The 24,653-nt window shown below is 43.5% G+C and overlaps 4 protein-coding genes across 7 annotated transcripts; 3 read left to right on the top strand and 1 right to left on the bottom strand.

Annotated features, from left to right (window-relative positions):
* The first annotated feature begins 460 nt into the window (after nucleotides 1–460).
* Nucleotides 461–4,799, top strand: LOC115763125 (apoptosis-resistant E3 ubiquitin protein ligase 1-like). The gene is made up of 7 exons (XM_030705571.1): nucleotides 461–1,408; nucleotides 1,464–1,662; nucleotides 2,205–2,341; nucleotides 2,394–3,119; nucleotides 3,181–3,504; nucleotides 3,560–3,822; nucleotides 3,881–4,799. The coding sequence occupies exons 1-7, from the start codon at nucleotides 596–598 to the stop codon at nucleotides 3,981–3,983; spliced, it is 2,565 nt and encodes an 854-aa protein (XP_030561431.1). The 5' UTR covers nucleotides 461–595; the 3' UTR covers nucleotides 3,984–4,799.
* Nucleotides 4,800–7,057: 2,258 nt separating this feature from the next.
* Nucleotides 7,058–10,348, bottom strand: LOC115763129 (dual specificity protein kinase splA). The gene is made up of 2 exons (XM_030705573.1): nucleotides 10,291–10,348; nucleotides 7,058–10,104 (listed from the first exon to the last, which is right to left on the bottom strand). Exons 1-2 carry the CDS (start codon nucleotides 10,346–10,348, stop codon nucleotides 7,058–7,060), a joined length of 3,105 nt encoding a protein of 1,034 aa, XP_030561433.1.
* A 1,335-nt stretch (nucleotides 10,349–11,683) lies between these two features.
* LOC115763034 (E3 ubiquitin-protein ligase Su(dx)) lies at nucleotides 11,684–17,664 on the top strand. 2 transcript variants are annotated; one of them, XM_030705444.1, is made up of 6 exons: nucleotides 11,684–11,906; nucleotides 14,070–14,384; nucleotides 14,449–14,591; nucleotides 14,669–16,710; nucleotides 16,783–16,981; nucleotides 17,044–17,664. In XM_030705444.1, the coding sequence occupies exons 2-6, from the start codon at nucleotides 14,144–14,146 to the stop codon at nucleotides 17,311–17,313; spliced, it is 2,895 nt and encodes a 964-aa protein (XP_030561304.1). In that variant the 5' UTR covers nucleotides 11,684–11,906; nucleotides 14,070–14,143; the 3' UTR covers nucleotides 17,314–17,664. The 2 variants fall into 2 exon arrangements, with proteins under 2 accessions (XP_030561304.1, XP_030561305.1); XM_030705445.1 differs by lacking the exon at nucleotides 11,684–11,906 and adding an exon at nucleotides 12,042–12,236.
* Nucleotides 17,665–18,777: 1,113 nt separating this feature from the next.
* LOC115763237 lies at nucleotides 18,778–23,806 on the top strand. 3 transcript variants are annotated; one of them, XR_004017888.1, is made up of 4 exons: nucleotides 18,779–19,052; nucleotides 19,110–20,420; nucleotides 20,497–20,655; nucleotides 23,508–23,806. XR_004017888.1 is itself a non-coding variant. In XM_030705714.1 (3 exons), exons 1-2 carry the CDS (start codon nucleotides 19,021–19,023, stop codon nucleotides 20,380–20,382), a joined length of 1,305 nt encoding a protein of 434 aa, XP_030561574.1. In that variant the 5' UTR covers nucleotides 18,778–19,020; the 3' UTR covers nucleotides 20,383–20,420; nucleotides 20,529–20,687. The 3 variants fall into 3 exon arrangements, 2 of the variants coding, with proteins under 2 accessions (XP_030561574.1, XP_030561573.1); XM_030705714.1 differs by lacking the exon at nucleotides 23,508–23,806 and having other exon boundaries at nucleotides 18,778–19,052; nucleotides 20,529–20,687; XM_030705713.1 differs by lacking the exon at nucleotides 23,508–23,806 and having other exon boundaries at nucleotides 20,497–20,687.
* Nucleotides 23,807–24,653: the final 847 nt, after the last annotated feature.

The raw sequence follows: 24,653 nt of genomic DNA on the forward strand, positions 1-24,653 counted from the left end.
TGGCGGGGCAAAGTTGGGGACAAAGAGTCAACTATTTGGAATTGGTTGGATTTGTAGCTTGGTGAGGGAACAAAGAAGAACATTTCGTGCGATGGAAGTCAGCGATAAGCGCTTGTGGGCTGGTCGGGTCGTACAAATTTGGATGCGGGCTCGAACTCATTTTGGTAGTCATAAAAATTGAAATATAATTGATTGGCATGGTTGTCGAAGTTCCTGCCGAATGACGCAGTCGCCTGACTAAATAAGTGGGCTTGTAATTTAAGACACAATTAAGTTGGTTTTATTTTTGTATGTGAGGAGCGTGTTCCTTGACGACAACGATAATATCGTTAAAGTTTCGAACTCTGCACAAACTTTGACCATTTAACTCAATTAGCTGCAGCGCCTAAAGTTAGTTGTATTTCATTTATGCTTGTGTAACTTAATATTTATAATGCCGTCTGTGTCTTTTCTTACAGGGATCTCATCGTTGTCAAGCTCTGGTGATCCAGAACGTCTGCCGGAGCTGCCGCCGGGGGACGAGCAGCGCCTGCAACGAGCTGCCCTCCATTTGCAGCAGAAGCTAATTCTGCGCGAATGGCTACGGGAGTATCGCATGCAGCATCATTACCAACGTTTGTTGGCCGTTGAGGTGGCCTCGCTGGAGGACGTGTACTGGCTGGAGGACTCGCGTGCCAGCAAGATACTCGGCAAGGACTGGCAGCTGTGGTCAACGGCGCGTCAAGGCCTGCCCACATCGAAGGCACAGCTAGACGCTCTGAAGGCGCAGCTGTGGTCAACGGTGGTCAAGTCCAGTCAGCATCAGGACGCCTGGACATGGGGTGGCATGCTGGTGGTGTCTGTTTCCGTTGCCGGTCTGGTCACTCTTGCCGCCATGACACAGCCCTCCCTGGCGCCCGAGGCGCGCCATTCGCTGCTGCAGTATGTAACCGGAAAGTATCTGCTGCCGGCCAACTGTAGGGTGCAGTGGGACTGGAAGGATCCGGCCCGAGTGGGCGGCACCATGTGCTTCATAGTGCGCTTCTTCCAGCGCAACGGCCAGCCCTATCCCATCTGTGATACCGACCAGTTCTTTGTGGAGGTCACCGAGGGTACACGCAAAGTGGTCACAATCAGCGAGCTGGGCTCGTCCACAGATCCCAACAATGCCAACATTGCCAAAGTCAAGTTTACGGTCCGCACCGCGGGCCAGTACAAGATCTCAGTACTTATCGGCGCCAGCCACATCGCCGGCTCGCCCTTTGTACGCAACTTTCTGCCCGGCGCCATCGATCCGCGCAGATCTAGGTTCATCCGCCCGGCCAGTACGCTCATCTGCTGCGCCAGTGCTCCGACCCTGATGCATATCGAGCCCAGGGACGAGTTCGGCAATGCCTGCCTGTTCGAGCAGTCCGACGAGGCGGTGCAGGTACCTTCTGGTTACTAATCCTGGTTCCTAATCTAACCACTTCCTCCTCTTGCAGGGCTACCGCGTGGCCATCTATGATCTGCACGGCGTATCCGTCGAGAAGCTCCAGCATGCCATTGCCTTTAGCTACGACCGCGTCAACTCGCGTGTCTCGGTGACTGCTCTCTTCCCGGAGCCCACGTGCTTGCGCGCCATCATTAGCTATCGCGACCAGCAGCTGCCCAATGGGGACTTTGATATAATCGTGCTGAGCAGTAAGTATATAGATTACAACTATACATGTCTCTGACTATCTAACTAGTTGAGGGTCAACGCACAGTCTTAACCGTGAGAGTTAGGAATCACACTTATACACACACAACTTAGAGCCTAGTTCGCAAAAGTAGACGGGCAGACAGACGGACATGGCTATATCAACTCTATGGTTTCGGAGGTGTCTCCTTCTATGCGTTACACATTTCATGACAAATATTGAAATACCCTTTATAAAAGAGTCATCGATTAACTCAGAGATCGATCGGATTGACAGAAAGACGGACCTTTTATCAACTCAGCTCGTTTGCTAGGTCAAGAAAATAAATACCCTATGTGAACTTTTAAGAACTGGGTTTGTAAGCATAACTCGCAAAATATAAAAGCAAAATATTCGAACCTGCGCTTGTAGATTCTTGTATAGTATATATCCTTACAGGATACAAGTCTTATTTTCTCAAAAATTAAATACTTTCACTCGTCAGCACCTCAATAGCTAATAATTGTTGTTAATTAATCTATTAACCCTTGAATGTATTTGAAGGTAGCGACACAACGCTCGTGCACAAGAACATAGCCTCGCGGAAGCACAACATTTGCTACGAGGCGAAGCTGCTGAGCATCTACGGAACGACGAGGAGCAAGCCGCGCAAGGTGATGTGCTATGTGGGACCGAAACAGGTGAGTCTCATAGTTGCAGATGAAATTGATTGTGCGAAATGTTCAGGCTCAGAACTCGTTGATCTTTCAGGTGACGATCAAGGAAATGATATTGAAGTTCATTCCCAAACGTATTGCGACCTTTCGGCTCTGTCCGTCGACCAAGTTCCACTTTCTGCCCCAGCTGGTAAGTCAGCTGCACGGGCCGGTGTTCATCATAGACGATGGAGCGCAGCCGCGCATTGAGCTGGCCTCAAAGGATCGCAACATAATTGCAGCCACCTTTACGCATTTTCTGCTGAAGAACATTGGCGGCTCCGAGACTTTTAAGGACAAGCAGGATTTCTTCTATCACGAGGTGCGCAAGTTCCATGCCAGCTACTATCATGAGAAGATGGCACTTAAGGTGCATCGCGAAAAGATTCTGGAGAGCAGCATGAAGGCCACCAAGGGCTTCTCGGTGTCGGACTGGTGCGGCAACTTCGAGGTCACCTTCCAGGGAGAGCAGGGCATTGACTGGGGTGGCCTGCGCCGCGAGTGGTTCGAGCTGGTTTGCAGCGCCTTGTTTGACTCGCGCGGCGGCCTCTTTTGTACATTCCACGACAAGCACCAGGCACTGGTGCATCCCAATCCCACGCGGCCCTCGCATCTGAAGCTCAAGTACTTTGAGTTCGCCGGGAAAATGGTCGGCAAATGTCTCTTCGAGAGTGCCCTGGGCGGCAGTTATCGCCAACTGGTCCGCGCGCGGTTTAGTCGCTCTTTTCTGGCCCAGCTCATTGGGCTAAGGGTGCACTACAAGGTGAGTGGGATGCTTTTTACTACATCTGTTTTATTTCTGAGATTTGTTTTTGGTCCTCTAGTACTTTGAGCAGGACGATCCAGATCTGTATCTGTCAAAGATCAAGTACATACTCGATACAGATCTGGATGACACGGACACCCTGGAGCTGTACTTCGTGGAGGACCTCTACGATGCCAGCGGCCAGCTGAACAAGACCATAGAACTTATTCCAAATGGTGCCAAGACTCGCGTGACCAACGCTACCAAAAATCAATATCTAGACGCTTTGGCCCAGCAGCGGCTGTGCAATAGCGTTAAGGATGAAGTCGACAGTTTTCTAAAGGGCCTGAATGCTATCATTCCGGACAACTTGTTAAGCATTTTCGACGAAAACGAACTGGAGGTAAAGACACTTTATTTGTTGCAACAAATATAGTATATATTCCATTCTCTGCTAGCTACTGATGTGTGGCACTGGGGAGTATTCCGTAAGCGACTTCAAGTCGCATCACATTGCCAATGGAAACTCGGCCGAGTTTCGGCGCGTGCTCGCCTGGTTTTGGGCGGGCGTGAGCAACTTTAGCCAGACGGAAATGGCGCGTCTGCTGCAGTTCACCACGGGCTGCTCCCAGCTGCCACCCGGCGGCTTTCAGGAGCTCAATCCCCAATTCCAAATAACTGCGGCGCCCACGTTTGGCAACCTGCCCACGGCACACACTTGGTGCGTATGTATGCCCCATCACGTGCCTCTTAACTTCTGTTCTGTTGTCTTCTTCCAGCTTCAATCAGCTCTGCCTTCCGGACTACGAGAGCTATGAGCAATTCGAGAAATCGCTGCTTCTGGCCATCAGCGAGGGCAGCGAGGGTTTCGGCATGGTCTGAGCTGGAGTTATCCATGGAATTGTTTTATACACTATGTTCCTACGCCTTATGTGCCATACGAGGGCTAGGTAAATTTTCTAACAACTGCGTGAAGTTAAAACTTGAAATTCTCCAAACGCTTTCCATGATTTCCGTGTTCAAACTAATGGAAGAAAAAATAATAATCCTACAGCAATATTTATTTAAAATTCGCTCTAAAAGCAAAGCTCGTTGTGAAACGAGTCCAAATGAAAATGAATATATATCATCATCAAAGAGAATGTGATAATTGAATTATAAACTAACGCAAGTTAATCGTAAATACTTTTTAGACTATAAAATATTAAGCAAATCAATTGCTTAAAACATTGAAATCAATATCTTATTTGTCTTATTGAAATATTTTCCCAAGTAGCCGAGCAAGGGCAAAAGGTCGTGTATTTCAAATCAAATAGAAAACTTGTTGTGAAATATGTTACCAAAAAGCAATGTTTATACTATAAATGTCAACAAGCAGCGCAAATGAAATGAGTTCTCAAGCATCTTATTGTACTAGTAGCTCTCTGTGTAAAGCAATATTCATATTTAAAATATAGAACTTTAAGTAGTTGTTAAATGTTGAAAGCAGTGTACTAAATCGAAGATCAAATTAATAAATTATAGATCATTCGAAATAGTACCCTAACTGATATCTAGTTGTTGAAATGGGAAATCATAATCGAAGTAAAGATCTCTTGTGTTTGTGTGATGTGCAACATAATGTTCAAGAAAATAATGATAAACTGTAAAACTATATGCAAGTAGAGTAGTAATAAATATTACCCATTTCTCTATCACCTTTTAACTTAATATGTATTTATCCCATTTTCATTTTAAGTTTCTGTTTTTATGAGCACAAAATCTGTTTGTTGCCATTTTAACCAGTCTACGGACAACTGGGGCCGGGACCGGTTCGTGCCACTGTAAACAAATTGAAACCCTAGTAGAGATTAAAAAACCTTTCAGAAACCTGTGCAATAAGTGCAAAACCACTTTCATCTGCCCCATGTTTCGGTGCTTTAATTGTAGCATGCTTTCGTGAAAAGTATTGCCAAAGGTCGCTCGCATGCGCAAATTTGTTTATTGTAATTGCTATTGTTAAGAAAATCCCAGCAGATGGTTATGCATGGCACATGGCTATCAAATATATTGACTTAACTACAGCCAATATCATCAGTGGCTGTCTGGAGAAAAGTGACACCTTTTGGCTATTTTGTTGTTGTTGTTGGAGTACTAGATGATCATTTCTCCAGTTGGGAGAAGTTGATGCGTGAGTGACATATTAAATTGCAAGAAAGAAATTTCTAATACGCCTGGCGACGCGTGCACAGCATTGTGTGAGTATTAATTTAAACAATTATTAGATACTAATTATAGTAAGACAATTAAAAGCAGATTATTCGTCTTCGATGAAAGGTGAAAGTGGCATTTCTCTCTTTGGCCAAGTTGATAGATGTGCACTTCTTCAATTTCAAAGATATATATGAATATGAATAATATTGAATCTAGAATAGAAATAAATAAAACGTTAGCTTAGCTGGCTCGTACTTGTGTATCTGCGTATACATTGCTTTTTAGCTTTGGCTTTTCAAAAAGTTGTTTTTTAAACCTTTTTGATAATTCATTTGCTTGTACTTTCAGTTGAGCCAAATGTGGTATGCATTAGGATTAGTTTTAAAAACACAAGGCAATCGAAAAGTTATTTTTCTGGAATTGCCCAAGCTTTGTTCTACAGCAGATGCTTTGTAGCTATGCAAAAACAAATATAACATATTTTATTAAAATTAATTTTCACTTCGCTTATGCCTGTACCATAGTTAATTTCCATACAAATTCATTCTAATCAGATTAACATTTAAATTCCAAGCTCAACAGGCTTGTCGATATTCTTCCGTCCGTCCATCAATTTATCTAAATGTTTATTGTCGCATCCATCTACATCTAAAATTTCAAGTCTCTAACTCTTATAGGTTCTGAGATCCTTGCGTTCATACATGCGGACGGACAGACAGACGGACGGACAGACAGACGGACATGGCAAGATCGACTCGGCTGTTGATGCTGATCAAGAATATATATACTTTATGGGGTCGCAGATGCTTCCTTCTGCCTGTTACATACATTTGGATTTTGAACAAATACAATATACCCTTGTACCCATTTTTAATGGGTTCAGGGTATAAAAACGTATTGCCTACAAAGTCAGCTATGTTTATATACCATATAAATAAACACAATTATGCTTTAAGTTGAAATTAAAATTCGACTGGCAACTTAATATTTTTATGTTTTTACCTTCCAACCTAGATATTGGCTTTCGCGTACTGAAACACTCTCACCTCAACATATTTAACTGAGTGAAAATGAAATATGCTTCATTTATTCCATAAATAAAAGGTATATATAGTACATATAACAACCTACTAAAGCTGCCAGCACATTAAAACTTATGAGCACATTAAAATAGTGAAACTTCCTACCATAGCAAGTACCTACAATCTAACATCTTGGCATACATTTAAACATGAAAACTGGCCATGTTCAAAGTGCCGAATTTTCAGTACTCTTCCAGGCAATTTAGTCAACGTGTTAATGATAATAAACTGAGAATATAGTTTGCATATCGACTAACGCTGGATCGAAGCTGAATCTTTCAGCATGTTGCATAGTTGATGATAAAGTGATAGGACTGCCGGCAAGGGTATACCAGTTTGGGCATACATGTCAGTTGATAGTCGCGAGTATGTCAAGTTTTATAGGAAGGTCGTCCGCGCCAATTAAGAACTGGTATTAAAAGCGAGTGTCATGAGAGAAATTGTGACACAAGGTATTTAACGTGCTCGACAGGTAGAATATGGCATTACTTTCACGATGACCTCTTGAACCTGCAGCAACCTAATAAGCAGCAGCATATTAAATAAAAACGAACTTGTGAGTTGTCATTACTAAGTTTAATGAAGAGAATTAGTCGCTTAGCATGCTTAAATTAGAATAAATAACTTACAAAACTAGTCAAAGACAAAAGGCTCAATCGGCAACAAATTCTCTAGTTCCAACTAGCCCGAGCACTTGCTGGCCAGGGTGCACATTAACGTTCTCGGACAGAAGAGCAGCCCTTTCGAGCAGGTCATCTTGTGCCCCTTCATCTGGCCCTGCGCGGTCTTGTAGCAGACAAAATAGCTGCTGATCGAAGTCTGGTCGGGAATCTTATCGCCCTCTCGGCAGTAGTACTTGCGCTTCTTGACGGATCCGCTGCTGTTGCTGATCGGCGGCAATGTGGCTATGGCTGGCGTGGGACGTGGCGTGCTGCTGGGGTCCGGCAGACTGACCATGTACGAGTCCAATAGGCTTTGGTCTATGCCTGAAGATATTGCAGGAGCTGCCGGCTCCTGCATGCTGCCGTATTGCTTTAGTATATTGGCAATGCTCTGACTCTTGAGCGTCGCCTCTTGCCGGCGCTTGGCCTCCGCCAGCATCTTGAGCGTCTCCATCTGCTGTCGCCGGTTCTCCTCAATGGAGTAACCATTGAAGATGGGCATGTTGCCGCACTGGGCATAGGTGGCAGCATCACAGATACGCGTTTGCTTGTTGAATCCCGTGTAGGGTGGGCAGGAGTAGGACAAGACTTTGCCATCCTTTTTGCTGCACACAAAATAGCGTGTGCAGTCCGTCTGGTTGGGCTGCCGCACGCCCGCCTGGCATGTGATCACCTCAACTTTGCCCAGCTCCGTCAAAGCGGACGGAGACTGGGTTATCAATGGCAGTATCGACTTCTGGAACACGTCCAAGCTGATGAAGTTGCCGTTGAAGTTAACCAGCTGGCCCAGCCCAGACGGGTACTTCATTTTGCCGGGCATCATCTGAATGCCATTGCCAGCTCCCATTCCCGCGCCCCCTCCAGAGCTGTACATGTTGCTCCCGACGGCATCGCTGTAGACGCTGTTGCTCATGCTGGCCATGTAAGGGGCCTGATAATCATGTTGCTGCTGCTGCGCATTCGCCACATTCTGGGGCATCGCATAGTTCTGCTCCACATACGAGCCAGGTGCTAATTGATGGCTCATGCCCAGCATCCCAGTGTCCGTCGATCCGGCACTGCTGTAGGTCAGTACGTGTCGATTTTTGTTCTGGTTGTTATTCGCATTGCTGTTGACATAGTTCGCGTTAATCGCATCGTCAGCCTCCGCTTCCATGCTTTCGATTTTATGCGAATTGGGTCGTATTTTCACTCGATCCGGATCAATGTGCATTGGGTACGGGCTATGCGCATCCATCGGGCGCGGCATATTCATGCCAATGTCCATGGATGTCGGGTAGCTCTCCGCATGGAAGACCCGATGCGCGTTGTTCTCATCCAGATGCGGACTGGGCGTGTAGTAGGAGGCCACCGTTGCCGCTGACGGCTGCTCCTCGAAGGGACGAGGCGTCGTCTGTGCAAACTCGCTTGCATATGGAGCCGCATATTGGCCCGTGTACTGGCTGCTCATCGTCGTGACCGACATCCCGGAGCTGGGTCGTGCTGTTGTCATCGTGGTCATGAATTTGTTGTAGTAGTTATTGCTGCTGTTGCTTTCGTCCAGTTGATTGTTTTTGTGATTGTTGTCGAGGCTGGGATAGACGCCCAAGCTGTTGCCATAGGTATCGAGTACTTCCTTTTCCCCAGAGCTGGTGCTGGACACATGCACGGGGATCACATTGTTGTGAATGATCGTGGTACTCGGCTGCTTCTTGTTGTATCCGCTCGCTTTTTTGTGATGCACATAATGGGTCCGTGGCGGCGGCGGCGGTGGCTGCGACTCGTAGTTCTGCATTGGATAGTATTGCTGGAAGGGATTACCGTGCGGTGTCAGTATAACGGGCTGTAGAATGGGCGGCGCGTAGAAGGCCCCATTGTAGGCGGTATTCGGCAGCACTTTGGGCAGGTTCTGGGCAGCAATCATCTGCTTGGACAGCTCCAGCACCGTTTTCAATGTTTCCTCCGAGACCTTGGGCTCATGATCGTTGTACTCGTGGCTCTGCGCTTGACTATTCTGCTGAGTCTGCTCCGCGCCATGGCCATACTGGGGCAGTGTAAACGTGACCGATCCCTCGGGACGGTTGACCACGATTTGAGAGTTTGCATAGCCCTGGCCATGCGACGAGAAGGGCTGCGCGCTGGACAGGATCAGTTTGGTCTCCGGCTGCATGCGATGCTTGGTCAAGTGTTCCTGCAGCAGAGTCTTGTTGACCGTTGGCCTGGGCAAGGGAACAGGCTGTTCCGCAATGGTGCTGGCCAATGCAGCCGCTGGCTTCATTGTAGTAGTTGGAGCAGTTGTCTCCATGTGGCCGCCCAAAGGATTGATCATATCGAAATGGTTTTTTAAATCAAAGTGGGCCAAAAAGGCATTCAACTGATCCGGGCGCATTTCCAACTGAGGCTTATCCGTCTTCTGGTACTTCTGCTGCAGTCCATCAATAAGCTGGGAGAGACGCTGCAGATGCGCGGTGAGATTCGGATCGATGGGTGAGCCCAGCTGGCTATTAAATGTCATATGCTCGCCGCTGTTTGTCGACGATGGTTCCATGAACATAGCCATAGGAGCAGACTGACTGCTGTTATGGCCGATCTTCACCTCACCCTCGCGAGTTGCTGCCTGCAGCTGACCATCCAGGTCGACAAGTTCTCCGTCGCCACTGGAATCGAATTGGCTGGAAGAGGAGCTTTCATACTCACTAGCCTGCTGCGCGGGCAGAGCTGGACTTTTCTTGTCTTCACTCTCCTCGCTGCTGATGGTGGCGTCCAGCACGATGTCCACGCTTTTATCGTCGTCCTGCAAGTGTGAGGACTCCTTGAGCAAAAGTCCAGATTCGTCTTCGGTGTTAACGATGATTATGTCGGCGTCCTTGCCCGGGAGACTGTTGGATGTGCTTTCCAGTTCGCTTGGGGTGATGCATTCCCAGTCTTCGCCGGGCAGCACACAGCTGCCCACATTGTGCTCGTATACGAGTCCCTCATTGCACTTGGTGGGAATCCAGACGTGCGAGTTCGAGGGCAGATCGCGGCATTTATAATAGGCATCGCAGCGGGTCTTGTGGCGACGCGACTTTTCAGGGCACGGCTTACCTGGATGACAGCAGGAAAAGGGAAAAAAGAAAGCGGAGAGTACATAATAAATATCCAGTTCAAAATTTGCATTTAATGCAAATCAGTTCTCCGATCTTTGAATGATGTAATCTTGACATTTCGAAATTTCTCTTAATATTCCATTTAGTTCACATAACACATTTCCGATTTGAATCTTTGGCGTACCTTCCGAAAAGTAAAATAGACTGATTAGAAGGCACACATATATTAAAGAGCCATGCATATCGATGATTAACTTGGCGAATTAGCTAATTTCGTTAGATTTTTTCTATTGTTGACAATATCCGACTCGAAAGCAAACTTCCGCTTTAGACAAAGCGCGCGATACGAATGGCTGCACATCCAAGATTTGTACAACGTTAAATTTTAATAATTTTCACTTTGCGCTGCCATAGTTAGCGCTCGGACCGGCAGCTCAGAGAAATGTGAACCGAGACTTGAATATGGAGCAAAGCGTGAAAAATACCCACCGAGCTGGGCGCTTTTTGTTGGCACTCCCATTAAGTACAACTAACAAACAAACAAAGTATATATACATATATAAGCGAGCACTCAGGAGGCGAAATGGAAGGTATTAATTGTTTATAAAAACAAGCTGGATGTGGCGACACACAAATCAAGAAGATGGTAAGTAAAAGTAAATTCACTTTTATGCGGAATTGTTTTTTGAATTTGATTATGTTAGAAACATGGTCTAATGCATCATTAAAGGTATATTTGATATAACACACGTGATCCATTTTTATGACCTATGAATAGGAGTCGGTAAACTTTTTTAAAGGAGTCGGTAACTTGCGAATATCGTTACCTTGCATATTTTTATGGTATATATAATTTGACAAATAGGATACTATCTAGCCAACAAAAACCCCATAAGGTATCACATTTGTAATTTAACATAATTTATTTTTTGCATTACGCTGTTTTTAATTTAAATACTTTTTTTGTTTTTTACTTATACATGTATTTATAGTATATCATTAAGTTTCCATAAAGCCAATTTTATAACGGCTGCCGAAAAGAACTATTGAAATTTAAAATCAAATAAGGCATTGCGAATAACGGCTATATGGCATCAATAACTTTGACAATCGATAAGCGATAGTCTTGTTCAAATTATTGCTAGGCGTATTTTTTGGTATTAAAATGTATCGGGTGTTTTTTAAGACATTTTTTAAACTGAAATCAAAATACTAGAGTGCAACATTCTGTTTTTACTGCCGTATCGCAAAAATATGCTTTGCATTTATTAGCACTCATAATAATGGAAGGTTTTTTATGATCTTTAATTGTTATAGATTTTTGCGAAGAAAAACTATATCAAACTCGCTTATCTTTCCAGTCTGTTTTCTAATTACTGTTTTCAGACACATTAACAACACAAAACTGCAGAAAATTTAAAATTTTACTCAACTTCATTTTGAAAAAAATAAATAAAAAACGAATTTTATTTTCGAGCCGCCAAAATGAAGTATGTACTCTTATGATATTCCTTGTTGTGGTATTTTTATAGTCAGTTTACGGAGTTTTTGGTATTTCATAATTTGTCGGACCGGTAACACTAAGCAGAAACGAAAACTAATTTTTTGCCAATGCATTGATTCTGCCTTTTAAACAAAACCAACTAAAAACAACAAAATGCAAAGCTTCATTAGACTATCAAGTGCAACGCGCCCGTTATAAATAATTTTAAACAAATCGCGCGATTATTGTTTGTTCGTCGAAACAGTAATAAGACAGACGCTGATAGCACATAAATTGTAGAAAAACAAGAGCAGGAGGTAAGCGAAACAATTGGGACGGTAATGTAGGTAATGTTAGAAATAACTCCCATTTACAGTCAAAAGCAGCTGTGTGCAATGAAATGTGCGTCGTATTTTTAGTTAGTTCTCTGTCTGTCTCCAAGCAAGAATGAAGTGTCAGCGTTGCCGCGACCTTTGCCTCAATTACAAACAAACAGTGTGACACACATACCCATGCATATGCATGTAAACACATACCAATAAACGGTTTGCATAGGAGTGGTGTGCGTTACATGAGTGCGAGTGCGAGTGTATTAGTGTTAGTGTGTTGTGTGCGGGTGTATAATATATAAACCGATATGTTTGCTTGTAAGTACTTACGCTTCAGGTGTCTTAATGCGCGCCCCACTCCACCCCCCCTTCCCTAACCGATCAGTGTGTCAGTGTGTGTCAATGCATTTTTAGGCATTTATTCATGTGCATAGATAACTATAAGTGCATACATGCATATACATCAATGTACATACGTACGTATGTTTGAAAAGTCCAACGACGCAGCTGTTGTCTCGCTCCGCTGATTACCTATTTGAGTTTCCTTTTGCCCATAATCTTGGCCTGCCCTCATCATATCAGTATACGTACGTACGTATGTATGTAGGAAAATACCACACATACTAGCACAATCCCATACGTGCCTACTCGATAACAACAGAGGCACAACAGACATATGTATTATTTCAGGCTCTCTATTTACTGATTATTAATAAATCTACTATTGTTTTGCACTCCACTTTAAATTATTGCTGAATTTACAATCAAGTAAATAGACGTTTGCCCACTTTCAAAAACCCCAACTTCCCACATTCCGCACGTAGGAATACGGTCATATCAAATAAATAACAGTTAATAAACTGAAGAAGAGCGCCCTAATTAGTTAACAATTAAATAGAATATCATAGTGATAATAGCTATATAATTAATAGGCGCTGCATTCACCAAATTCCCACTAGTTTCATCTAAATATATTTCTTCTGTGCATGCAGTTCATGTCCATATACTATATATTGTATTGCCAGGGTACTTTTTTCATGTGACTCATTGGCACGGTTATACAACCCATTCTGGCAGGTGGGGAGGTGGGCTGCGTGATATCAAAATTATTCTGAAACAGCCATATGTATAAAACTACGCGCGATATGTCTCGGTACAGTAAGTATGTTATGTATATTTGTAGTTAGATGAAGACTGCTGACCGGGAAAAATATACGATAGCTACAATTAATAAGCCATACATATTTGTGTTTGTTTGTTTGTGCGGCGAGCGTTCACTTTGCGGAAAACCCAACCTCACGACTTTTATACCCTTATTATAGTATAATAGAGGCACATCCGTGTCGAGTCTGTTTCTAGCAAGCGGCCCAATTTATTAAACTTAGATCCGATATGAAAAATTGTTTTCCTTTTCAATATTTCAATATACTAGTCAGACTCAGCAATTGCTAGCTGCTCGAAATATTATATCATAAAGCGAGAATAAAAATCATCTGTCGGAAATTAAAGTCTGGGTTAAAAAGACACTTTTGAGATAAAAGTCTGCCAGAGTATTTATGGAGAATTTTCCAAATCTAGCTGTTTAATCTTAATTTTAATTTGTTATAAAATCTATAACGTTTTGGTTTAAACATCTCATCTCAACCAAATCAAATGATTGATCTATTTGACTGGTAGAAGGAAGCATCTCTTGTAGGATATAAAATTTAAGCCTTATTTTAAAAAAGATAGAACAGAGAATGCCGAAGTTATTGAGGAATGCACTTTCCATCCTGTGGGACGAGGTGTCTTCTAGTCTGGTATCCCGAAAACTCAAGTACTCTGACTTGTTATCAGGTTGTATTTTGCTCAGTTGATATCCAGCACATATTAACAAGCTATCATCATGTTTAGGAACGCGCCATACATTTATTGTATGGATACATACATGTGGCATGTGTATATTTAAAAGCATATGTATTTATATGGGTTTGTGGCTTGTTTTTATAAACCATTTCCGACTCTCGCTTACTTGCTGGCAAATCATTGGCCTGGCGGCAATCTTATCAAATTTGCTGTCGCAATCTTTTTTTTTTTTTTTTTGATACCTTTTGTAGAGCTACAAATTGTCAGAACGAAAATTAACAATTTGTCGCTGCTCTCTCCTCACAGCCCCTAACGGCGACGAACAGCTGGGCAGGAATAATAGGCTCGAAGTTTAGCTAGTAGCTAGGAGCAGCCAATAAATGGCCGATGGTAATGTTCAGGCAGCAGGTGCAGCAGCTTCTCGTGCTGGCAACAGCGCCCTCGACGCTCCACAAACCGTAAACAACAGCGCTGCCAATCCAAACCAGCCGGGAACGTCTGCTGCCCCAGCAGCATCGGGCAGCAGTAGCAGCATCAGTGCGAGCGGGAGTGCAAGTGGAAGTGCAAGTAGCAGCAGCAATGGGAACAGCAATCAAGGATATTATCAGTTAAGCGTGACAAGTGAGTATATGAAAAACTCTCGGTATGTTGCAAATACAAATTGATGTTCGCTTGCATTTTATAGTTGAGGAGGCTTCGCTGCGCAATAATGGATTTCTAAAACCGAATCCCTATGTGGAGCTGTTGATAGACAGCAAGAGCAAGCGAAAGACGGATTTGGTGAAGAACAGCTATCTGCCAAAATGGAACGAGGAGTTCACAGTGCTGGTGAGTGAGAGGCGAAAAGTCTTTAAGCAAAAACAAGTTCTTTAACCAAATTTAATTTGAATTTACACACGCTTCAGATAACGCCCAATTCGACGCTGCACTTCAAGGTGCTGGACCATTCGAGCTTTCGCAAGGATGCAATGCTTGGCGAGCGCGTCATTCAATTGGCACACATATTGCACCATTACAACGGGCGCTGCGAGTACCTCGAACTGACCATAGATCTGTTTGTGACCTCCAAGTCGGACAACCGACAAACCAAAAGTGGCGAACTGGTGGCTATTCTCAACGGCCTTAAGCTGGACATGAGCAAGGTAGTCCAGCTGCAACAAAATGGCACTGCCGTCCAGGCGGTCAACACTGCGGTGAGCGATGCTGCTGCCGCAGGACGTAGCTGTATGATCTATGGAGGCGTGCGTGCTCGAATGCCTATGCGCTCCAGCAATGCGGAGCCGCCGGCGGCTACTCGTTCACCACAGTCTAACGGTATATCCTCGGAACAACGACGCTCAGCTGCGCCGCCAGTCTGGGAGCAACAGCAGCAGCAGCAACAGGTTGCACAACCTCAGCAGCCGCTGCGCCTGGCTAATGGCACCGCAGCGGCTGTGCCGCAGACAGCGTCCTACCCACAACAACCGCCGGCCCCAGTGCCGGCACAGCAACGTCCATTGACCCAGGCGCCAGTCTACGCGAATGGGCCGATGGAGAACGGCGCACAGGGAACATACATGCTAAGCGGAACGCCGGACCAACCAGCATGTGGCACTGGGATACCTGTAAGCAATGGGTCAGATCCGCAGCTGCAGACACAACCAGCGGAAGATGAGCTGTTGCCGGCCGGTTGGGAAATACGGTTGGATCAATACGGACGTCGCTATTACGTCGATCACAACACACGTTCGACGTACTGGGAAAAGCCGACACCGTTACCGCCCGGCTGGGAGATACGCAAGGATGTGCGCGGTCGTGTTTACTATGTGGACCACAACACGCGAAAGACCACCTGGCAACGGCCGAACAGCGAGCGCCTGATGCACTTCCAGCACTGGCAGGGCCAGCGCGCTCATGTTGTGGCCCAAGGCAATCAGCGGTTCCTTTATTCACAGCAGCAGCAGCAACCGACGGCTGTGACAGCGCCAGTAACGCAAGACGACGAAGATGCGCTGGGTCCGCTGCCCGATGGCTGGGAGAAAAAGGTGCAATCCGATAACCGAGTCTACTTTGTAAATCACAAGAACCGCACCACCCAATGGGAGGATCCACGTACTCAGGGACAAGAGGTGAGCCTGATTAACGAGGGTCCACTGCCACCGGGCTGGGAAATCCGCTACACGGCTGCTGGCGAGCGCTTTTTTGTTGATCATAACACGCGGCGCACTACCTTCGAAGACCCCCGGCCTGGTGCGCCGAAGGGCGCCAAAGGCGTCTATGGCGTACCGCGCGCTTACGAGCGCAGCTTCCGCTGGAAGCTGTCCCAGTTCCGCTACCTGTGTCAGAGCAATGCGTTGCCTTCGCATATCAAGATCACCGTCACACGGCAGACGCTGTTCGAGGATTCATATCATCAGATTATGCGCCTACCCGCCTACGAACTGCGCCGCCGTCTGTACATAATCTTTCGTGGGGAGGAGGGTCTGGACTATGGCGGTGTGTCGCGCGAGTGGTTCTTTCTGTTGTCGCACGAGGTGCTCAATCCCATGTACTGTCTGTTCGAGTACGCAAACAAGAACAACTATAGCCTACAAATCAATCCTGCGTCCTATGTGAACCCGGACCACTTGCAGTACTTTAAGTTCATTGGACGGTTCATTGCCATGGCCCTGTACCATGGTCGTTTTATCTACAGTGGCTTTACGATGCCCTTCTACAAGCGTATGCTGAACAAGAAGCTGACCATCAAGGACATTGAGACCATTGATCCCGAGTTCTACAACTCGCTCATCTGGGTGCGAGACAATAACATTGACGAGTGTGGTCTAGAGCTGTGGTTCAGCGTTGACTTCGAAGTTCTAGGCCAGATAATACACCACGAGCTGAAAGAGAATGGCGAGAAGGAGCGCGTTACAGAGGAGAACAAGGAGGAGTATATAACACTCATGACCGAGTGGCGTATGACCCGGTAATTGTTTAATTCCAGTCATTGCTTCCTGTACATTTATTGATGTTTTTTCTCCATTTCATAATTGTATAGTGGCATTGAGCAGCAGACCAAGACGTTCCTTGAGGGCTTCAACGAAGTTGTGCCCCTAGAGTGGCTCAAGTACTTTGACGAGCGCGAGCTGGAGCTGATACTGTGCGGTATGCAGGACGTAGATGTTGAGGACTGGCAGCGCAACACAATATACAGACATTACAATCGCAATTCCAAGCAAGTTGTCTGGTTTTGGCAGGTAAGAGCAACTTATCAATTTTCGTTATTAATTCCCTAATTATCCGTCGAACTTTATTTCAGTTTGTACGCGAAACGGACAATGAGAAGCGAGCCCGTCTATTGCAGTTTGTAACGGGTACATGTCGAGTTCCGGTCGGTGGCTTTGCGGAGCTGATGGGTTCGAATGGGCCGCAGCGTTTCTGCATCGAGAAGGTGGGCAAGGAGACCTGGCTGCCGCGCTCCCATACGTGCTTCAATCGACTAGACTTGCCGCCTTATAAGAGTTACGATCAGTTGGTGGAAAAATTGACCTTTGCCATTGAGGAGACTGAGGGCTTCTGCCAGGAATGAGTGGTAGTCGATTTGTGGTCAGTTTGTTGATTAATGTTTAATTCCAATTGAGAGCGTCCCGTTGTCGTCCGTTACGTTGATAGTTACTGTTATTATTATACATATACCTACATGCATATACGTATGTATAACTATAATGTAGACACTATGTTCACATTTCCCTTGTGTGGAATGCATCCTATTCCTGCGTTTGCATAGCTATTTAAAAAGAAATACATACATTTTCTTTAGGCTTATTTGGCTCAATCCTTGCACTCCATGTTAAGTTTCGGCCTATGATCTATTCAATGATAATAAAACAACTGAGATTCACACACACACACACGCCCGAGCAGAACGCATTGTGTAGGCATTTTTGAAAGAAATGAAATTTTAACTTGTTAGTCTTTCAAACGGTCCACAAATAAATCAATATATAAATATATATTTACATACATGCAAATACTTCAGTAATAAACAAGGAATGTAAAGTTTTATGTTCTTTTATAGTTTTATACAATGTTGTAAATAATTCAAATTGCTGTTGTCATAATTCAAACAAATATTTATTTGGCCATCAGTTGAATATTGAGAAGTGCAGATGTTTATGAATGCATAGATAAAGATTTTTAACTTGTAAAGCAATCATTTAGCACATAGCAACACAACACACAAGAAATAAGGAACAACTCTTACAAGAAACTAAACATGTTATATTTCAAAAATTGTAACGGCACACTTAAATTCATAAAATAGCAATAATTGTTGTTAACAAATTTAGAGCAAAAATCCAGCTGTAAACTCGGGTATGTTTGCAAACTAAATGCAATTTGAGAACAACTACATAAATGTAGTTGTGTAAGCGAAAGTTATGTAATGAAGGCGTATAAAGTTTATAAATTATATGATTATATATATAAACAATATATATTTAATTAGTTTAATGCAACATGTACTGTATTATATAAAATAAATGCAAAATTATTTAGTGATATGCGAAATTGTCTACCGGAAATTCTTCTCCACCAACAACAAATCGTTGTAAAGATTAATTTTAGATCATAAGTGCGTGTATGTGCATCAAAATGTAGCACAGTTATTCAAATATTGTCAGAAAATAGCTAATTTAACAATGTTTTTAAACCATTTTATAATTTGCCAAGGCAGATTAGAGAACTCTACTCGAAAGTGCCAGTAGAACAAAGTGTTCAGGATCAGACTCGGTGTCAAAGTCGATTTTTATCAGCGTTTTCAAAATGGGAAGATATACCCAAAATGAAAGGATGCAATTTAAATTGCGTATGGTTTAGGAGAATAAATATTTAAGATTTTAAGTTTCTAGTATTTGCAGTACCTGAGACAATTGTGTCAGCTCTGGGAGCCATGAGAGTTTTTTTTTTCAGTTTTCTTGAGTTGACTTTTAAATAAAATAAACTACAACAGGAAAATAAGTTAAAACAATTGAATTCAATTTGAATTAGTCAAAACAAGTAACTTTGCTTGGATACCAAATTCGATAGGTTTTCTTTTTAAATATTTATTGACGTTGCGTACTCGATAATATTCATATATTATCGAATATTTATTTGAATATCTGGCAACACTGCGTGCTGCATGCCCGGTGTGTCCAAATATTATTTGGCGTCAGTGAGAAGAGCGCTGATTGACGCAATATAAATAATAAAAGTGCTGACATTTGAATAACCTGAACGAGTTTATAAAACAGTGATGGAGGCCGCCAGTCCCAACATTTATTTGCGGTATGTACTTTTATATATATGTTTGAAGCCAAACAGCATTACGAGATTGTGTTACAGGTGTCTCACAGAACCACGCACCACTAAGGAACTCTTGAAGTCGCCGTTGCACGCGAAGCAACTCCCGAATTCCGTATCCAATAAAGGACAGCTAAAGAGGCATCTTCCTGCTCCCACAATAAATATTACGAAATGCGCTAATTTAATGGGACCAATGTCCAAGACCCTTTATTCAGAACCTCGACGCACAAGGGAACTATTGCAGTCGCCTCTTCACACAAACGCTCGTTCGGCATCGACCTCCAAATGTACCGTGACATCTGTATCGAAATCGAATGAGTTTCCTATGCCTCACAGGGAAAATGGTCGCCTACCGAGGCGTAAGTTAGACTTTAACAAAGATGCCATGAAGAAAATGGAGGAGCGCTTTTTGGTCTACATCGAGCAAATAACTGCTTTTAATTCGATCTCAAAGCGGGGCATTCAAAAAATGAACGTGAACGAGCTTGTGCGCATTCTCAGCCATTTGCTGGCGTTTACTGGCGTTCGGCTGCAGCCATTGGATAAAGAAAATTACATTGAGCAGACGATTAAAGCGATGCAGCTGCTAAAATATCCACACAAAATAAACAAATCTTGTTTATTGGTGCCCAACGCGTCTGTGCACCACTTGATGCTGATATTGGACTTTCTTTTGGACCTTGCACCGACGGGGAATGAAGTTTTCATATGCGATTTTGATTTTCGTAAGAACACACGTAGTACAAGCGATGCTCCGGATGAATTGTCGAGCGCCAAGGACATCGTTACTCTGCAGCAGGATCTACAGAATACGGAAATTGAACTGGCCGAACAGGCACAACTGACTAATTCAATAGAGCAACAGCTACGCCTCGTGTTCAAGGAAGAAGCCGACCTGCAGAGTCAGCTTAATTTTCACCAGCAGCAGCTTTGTGCGCTGAGTCAGGAGTCTACACAGCTTGATCAGAGAATGGGTTGCATCTGCATTGAAATATGGCGAAGAAACAATTCCAAAAAAGAACTGCAAAACTGCTTGTGTCAACAAAATAGGAGCTACCAAGCCTACGCCCAGATATTAGATGTTGGCAATAATTCACTGCGAGACCATTGTACTCAACTTGAGGAGCATGCGGAGCGGACCCGCAAGTGTCTTAAGAATAATATTGATGCTTTCAATGCAGTCATGCGTACTTTGTGCTTACATAATCCTCGGGAAGGCAACATGCAGAGCTCGTTAGAATTGCCTCTGGCACCGACCCTGACTCAAATACAAGAGCGGCAACTCAAACTTAAAGAGCTACAACGGAATTAAAAGCGCAGGTCACAAGGGAACCCATATCGGATAAATAGGTAATAATGTGTCCAAAGCCAAATTGTACAATAGGCCGATTACTTTAGTTCACTTTGTTCTTTTCCATGTTTGCAGTTCAATCTAATAACTAACTTAACTTAACTTAGTGACTGGCTTAAACCACCAAAACACAGAGTCCAATCTGCTATTCATCTTCAGGGAGATAACTTTGGCAACTCAAACTCAACTCAAACAAAAGCGCAGGTCACAAGGGAATCCATATCGGATAAATAGGTAATAATGTGTCCATACTTGATAATGTGTCTATATTAGATAGTGTAAGATTATATATTTTCTTTTCTTTACTTTGGTTTGTTTTATACTGCAAGTGCAGTATTTGTATTTATTTGTTTATCGGTTTACGTTTTCGTTATAGGAAACTTATTGTGTTTTTTATTCTTTTGGATTGTTTCCTTACTGTCCCGTGGTGCAGGGACGATCCATTGTTATTCATTGGGCTTGTACCCAAAGTATGCTGTAAGCTAAGTTAACTTGTTTTAGTTTTTTTTTATACCCTGAACGTGATGTAACCCCTTGCTTTTTGGTAGATTTGGGTCAAAATTTAGATTTTTATTTTTCTGATGCCAATTGATAGTACTGATCCTTACGAGTCAAAAATAGTATAAAATTCCAAAATCTGAGATTATTTGGCCGAGATAGTCTAAAAAAATGATCAAAAAAGGTTGATTTTACAAACGAAACGTTTTTTGGTCAACAACTCATTTCAACCCATAAATTTTTAATTTCTGTGAATGCCATATGATAGTAGGGATCCGTACGAATTCAAAAAGGTATCATATTTTAAAATCAGATTATATTTACCCGAGATTTTCAAAAAAATATTCAAAAAAGTTTTGATATTTGAATCTACCCCGGGTAAAAGCTCTCGGGTAATAGCTCCGCGCGGAGATATGACGTTCCAAAACGACAACTCCACGCGGGAGATATGACGTTCCAAAACGACATAACTCCCCGCGGGAGATATGACGTTCCAAAACGACATAACTCCCCGCGGGAGATATGACGTTCCAAAACGACATAACTCCCCGCGGGAGATATGACGTTCCAAAACGACATAACTCCGCGCGGAGATATGACGTTCCAAAACGACATAACTCCGCGCGGAGGTATGTCGTTCCAAAACGACTTCCAATAATCGATAACTTACTCCGTTTCCAAGCAATCGATAAAAATCGATATCGATATCATATTTTTGGGCAATTTTGGTAAATAATAAGAGCTAGTGTCACCAAACTTGACATATAGCTTCTAAAATAGAATATATATATGCATTTGATGTTGGAAGAAGAGGGTTCAGGGTATCCTCTAGTCGGGAGTTCCCGACGAGAGCCTCTTACTTGTTAGTTTATTCTTCTGTTAAACGAATTGAAACATTTAACAAATGAATGTCTTGGTACGTTTTTATATTATTGTTTAATAATTATAATATTTATATTTATAATCTTTTTGATTAATTATAATTTAATAACCCGTGTAGGCACTCCAAATGGGAGTTTTAAATTTATATTTGCGAATTCAGCTAGGTGCCCGGTTTTGGGTATCTCCAAGCAGGGCACTCAAGCCTCGAGCATTCTTTATCGTTGTATATGCATCTACAATGCATCTACCTAGATATCGTTGATTAAACTTTTGTGGTTCCGTCAGCTCCACCTCAGCACCTCACAATTATTAAACCAACTGACAGACAAACAAGCTGGCCCGTTCTCACTGGCGATGCATCAAAAAAAGGAGCAACTATTCGAGCTGCTCACATGGGCCTCTTGATTGCCAATCGTATTATCAGTAAATTATATTTGCCCTGAGCTGGTGTTGACCATGTTTACAGCACGCTTGGCCATGTTTGCCCGGTTGGCTAGGAAGCAGTTGTGCCTGGTTCGGTTGGTTTGCGAGCCGCTTTGGCGCTTTTCCGCTGATTTATGCAAACTGTGGCATTTTTCAATTGCGTTTTCACTCCTGCAGCAGGACCTGCTGCTGCTGCTGCTGTAGTTTGTTGCCTTCGCTTGTTTGGGCAAATGTTGCTTTCAAATGGGAAACCCATTGCCACGTTCATTGTGGTTCTGTTAGCTTATGCGCCCCCATTTTCGGGCAGAAGTCTGGATGTACCACCAAGTGGGCAAGAAGCGGCAAACAGGACAAATGTCTGTAGTTTCTCCGCACGAATCGCTAACTGCATTTTATTGTCGCACATGTGTTCGCCTGTTTATGCTTATGTGGATACATGAACATGCGGATCCACGCTGCGTTTTCTACATTTACTGCCAAGTGATAACTTTCACGTGGGTTGCCTTAACAGTTTTTAAAGCCAGCCTTTTAAATCACACCATCCATAAAAAGCGGTCCAGTTGCCATTGCATAAGAAGTCCCAACTGTGATATGAGTATTTACCCATAAGTCCTTTTGGGATTTAACAACAAACCAACGTGGCACAATATTGCGCCGCCTTCAATTAAATAGAAAAGTCGGCAAATCTAAGATGGGATCGTCTTATACCTCCCTTGCACAGTCAACAGCTCCTAATTAGGCAATTAGCTTAACGGCGTCCATTCGCGTCAAGCATACGCCCTGTTGCGCCCAATTGTCCCTGTCAGTGTCGTGCATAATGCGAGTGCACACACGGTTTTGACTAACTAATATTTTGTTAAACAGTAGACTAAATTAGCACATGGCTGCCAAGTAGAGAACAGCTGCGGTTCACGAAATAATGTTGCTGCATGTGGAAATAACAAATTTATTGGCGCATAATTCAGTGGCACGCTGCTGCGACGATGATGCATGAAGGCGTCGGGTCCTTGAACAAAATATTGCATTCAAGTTACAATTTATGGCAGGGATAAGGATGGCAGCCGAGAGGGTCTCGGCAATTGCTGGTTACATTAGGGACAACGGCTGTCAGGCCGATAAACGGAAACGGAAATGCAGCTGTTAAAAATACAACGACACAAGTTGAAATTGCATGAATTCTTCATTTTAAAATAGCATATTTATACACGTATACCTGAACTAGCAGGTAAATAAACTTCGGCACTGTTTGAATAGAAATAACTTAAAATAGTTTTTACTCACAGTTTCAGGTGGTTGCACTTACCGCATCAAAGCCCAACAGCACGCCGAGCCTGAACTTTAATTACACGAGTATATAATTGTTCTAGCTGCACGTATGGGGTGCACCTTCAGGGCGAGTGCAAACTTGTGCGCAACAAAGGGACCTGGGACTTCCAAGCGTACGGGATCGCATTAACAGGCACAGCAGCTGAAGCAAGGATTCCATCAGGGCAGGCGTGAGCATCCCAGTGACAGGTTCGGCTGGAGGGATGCCTCCCATCCGGCGTACAAGGCGCTTACGTATGATTCAAACTAAAATAGATATCACGACTTGTACGTAAACTATATAAATACGCATTAAAAATTTAATATAATCAAAAAACTATATTTGCTCCTTGATTTGTAACCAAAGTTGTTATTACAGGCATTCTTAGGTTCGCTTTATGATTATCATGGATGGGCACTTTATATTTACAGTGTGTGCGTCAATGAGTGATTCAGGGGGGGCGGAGCGGCAGCTAGGGGGGAGCACTGACAGTCAGATGTTGACAGACACTTGCCATGCGCTGATGTGGCACAAGTTTTGCATGCTCGGTGCTTTCTGTGCCACATACTGCAGGCTCAGACTGTGTACTTGCAGGTGTGTGTCACATTGATTCACAAACTGAATTGTTGCTGAGTCTGTGCGGGATTAGTTACGGTCCGTTCGGACATAATGTCGTCTAGGTTAAGTGACAGGTAAATGTAGCAGCATTTCAGTACTGCTAAATTGTAGGTTGGATTGCGGTCTTATATAATGCCCCACACAATGCAGGCAGTAGTAAATTAATGTGTGTATTCGTTGTTGGGAAATTGACAGAAATTATTTGTTCGACCCGCACTAAATTATCCACTTCGTTGAAGTTTCAGATAGACCAGCATAGTACATTCGAATCTTCTTTGTAGATCAAATAGGCAATTTATGGTAAGGCTGCGTTTTTGCTTCCCTTATAGTTCCAGGACTTTAGAACCAAATAACTCATTTTTAAAGCAGAGTCTTGACCGTTGGCATTTACACACATTTTGTGGATATGTTTATGAACATGAACATTTTATTATAATTGGACTAGAAAGACCTTAGCTATTCAAGGATACTTTTCCTATAGAAAAAAGCCAGCATGTTTTCGAGA

Source organism: Drosophila novamexicana, unplaced genomic scaffold, assembly GCF_003285875.2.
Source record: "Drosophila novamexicana strain 15010-1031.04,08,12 unplaced genomic scaffold, DnovRS2.1 tig00000689-arrow-pilon, whole genome shotgun sequence".
Classification (NCBI taxonomy): Eukaryota; Metazoa; Arthropoda; class Insecta; order Diptera; family Drosophilidae; genus Drosophila; species Drosophila novamexicana.

Bases quoted from the DNA above. Each gene is read 5' to 3' on its own strand.
- LOC115763125 (XM_030705571.1), top strand. From the start codon at position 596: ATGCAGCATCATTACCAACGTTTGTTGGCCGTTGAGGTGGCCTCGCTG. The intron at 1,663-2,204 runs GTAAGTATATAG...ATGTATTTGAAG, and splicing joins TGATATAATCGTGCTGAGCA to GTAGCGACACAACGCTCGTG. The intron at 2,342-2,393 runs GTGAGTCTCATA...GTTCAGGCTCAG, and splicing joins GCTATGTGGGACCGAAACAG to AACTCGTTGATCTTTCAGGT.
- LOC115763237 (XM_030705714.1), top strand. From the start codon at position 19,021: ATGGAGGCCGCCAGTCCCAACATTTATTTGCG. The intron at 19,053-19,109 runs GTATGTACTTTT...ATTGTGTTACAG, and splicing joins AGTCCCAACATTTATTTGCG to GTGTCTCACAGAACCACGCA.
- LOC115763129 (XM_030705573.1), bottom strand. From the start codon at position 10,348: ATGCATGGCTCTTTAATATATGTGTGCCTTCTAATCAGTCTATTTTAC. The intron at 10,105-10,290 runs GTACGCCAAAGA...GCTGTCATCCAG, and splicing joins TCTATTTTACTTTTCGGAAG to GTAAGCCGTGCCCTGAAAAG.
- LOC115763034 (XM_030705444.1), top strand. From the start codon at position 14,144: ATGGCCGATGGTAATGTTCAGGCAGCAGGTGCAGCAGCTTCTCGTGCT. The intron at 14,592-14,668 runs GTGAGTGAGAGG...CACACGCTTCAG, and splicing joins ACGAGGAGTTCACAGTGCTG to ATAACGCCCAATTCGACGCT. The intron at 16,982-17,043 runs GTAAGAGCAACT...ACTTTATTTCAG, and splicing joins AAGTTGTCTGGTTTTGGCAG to TTTGTACGCGAAACGGACAA.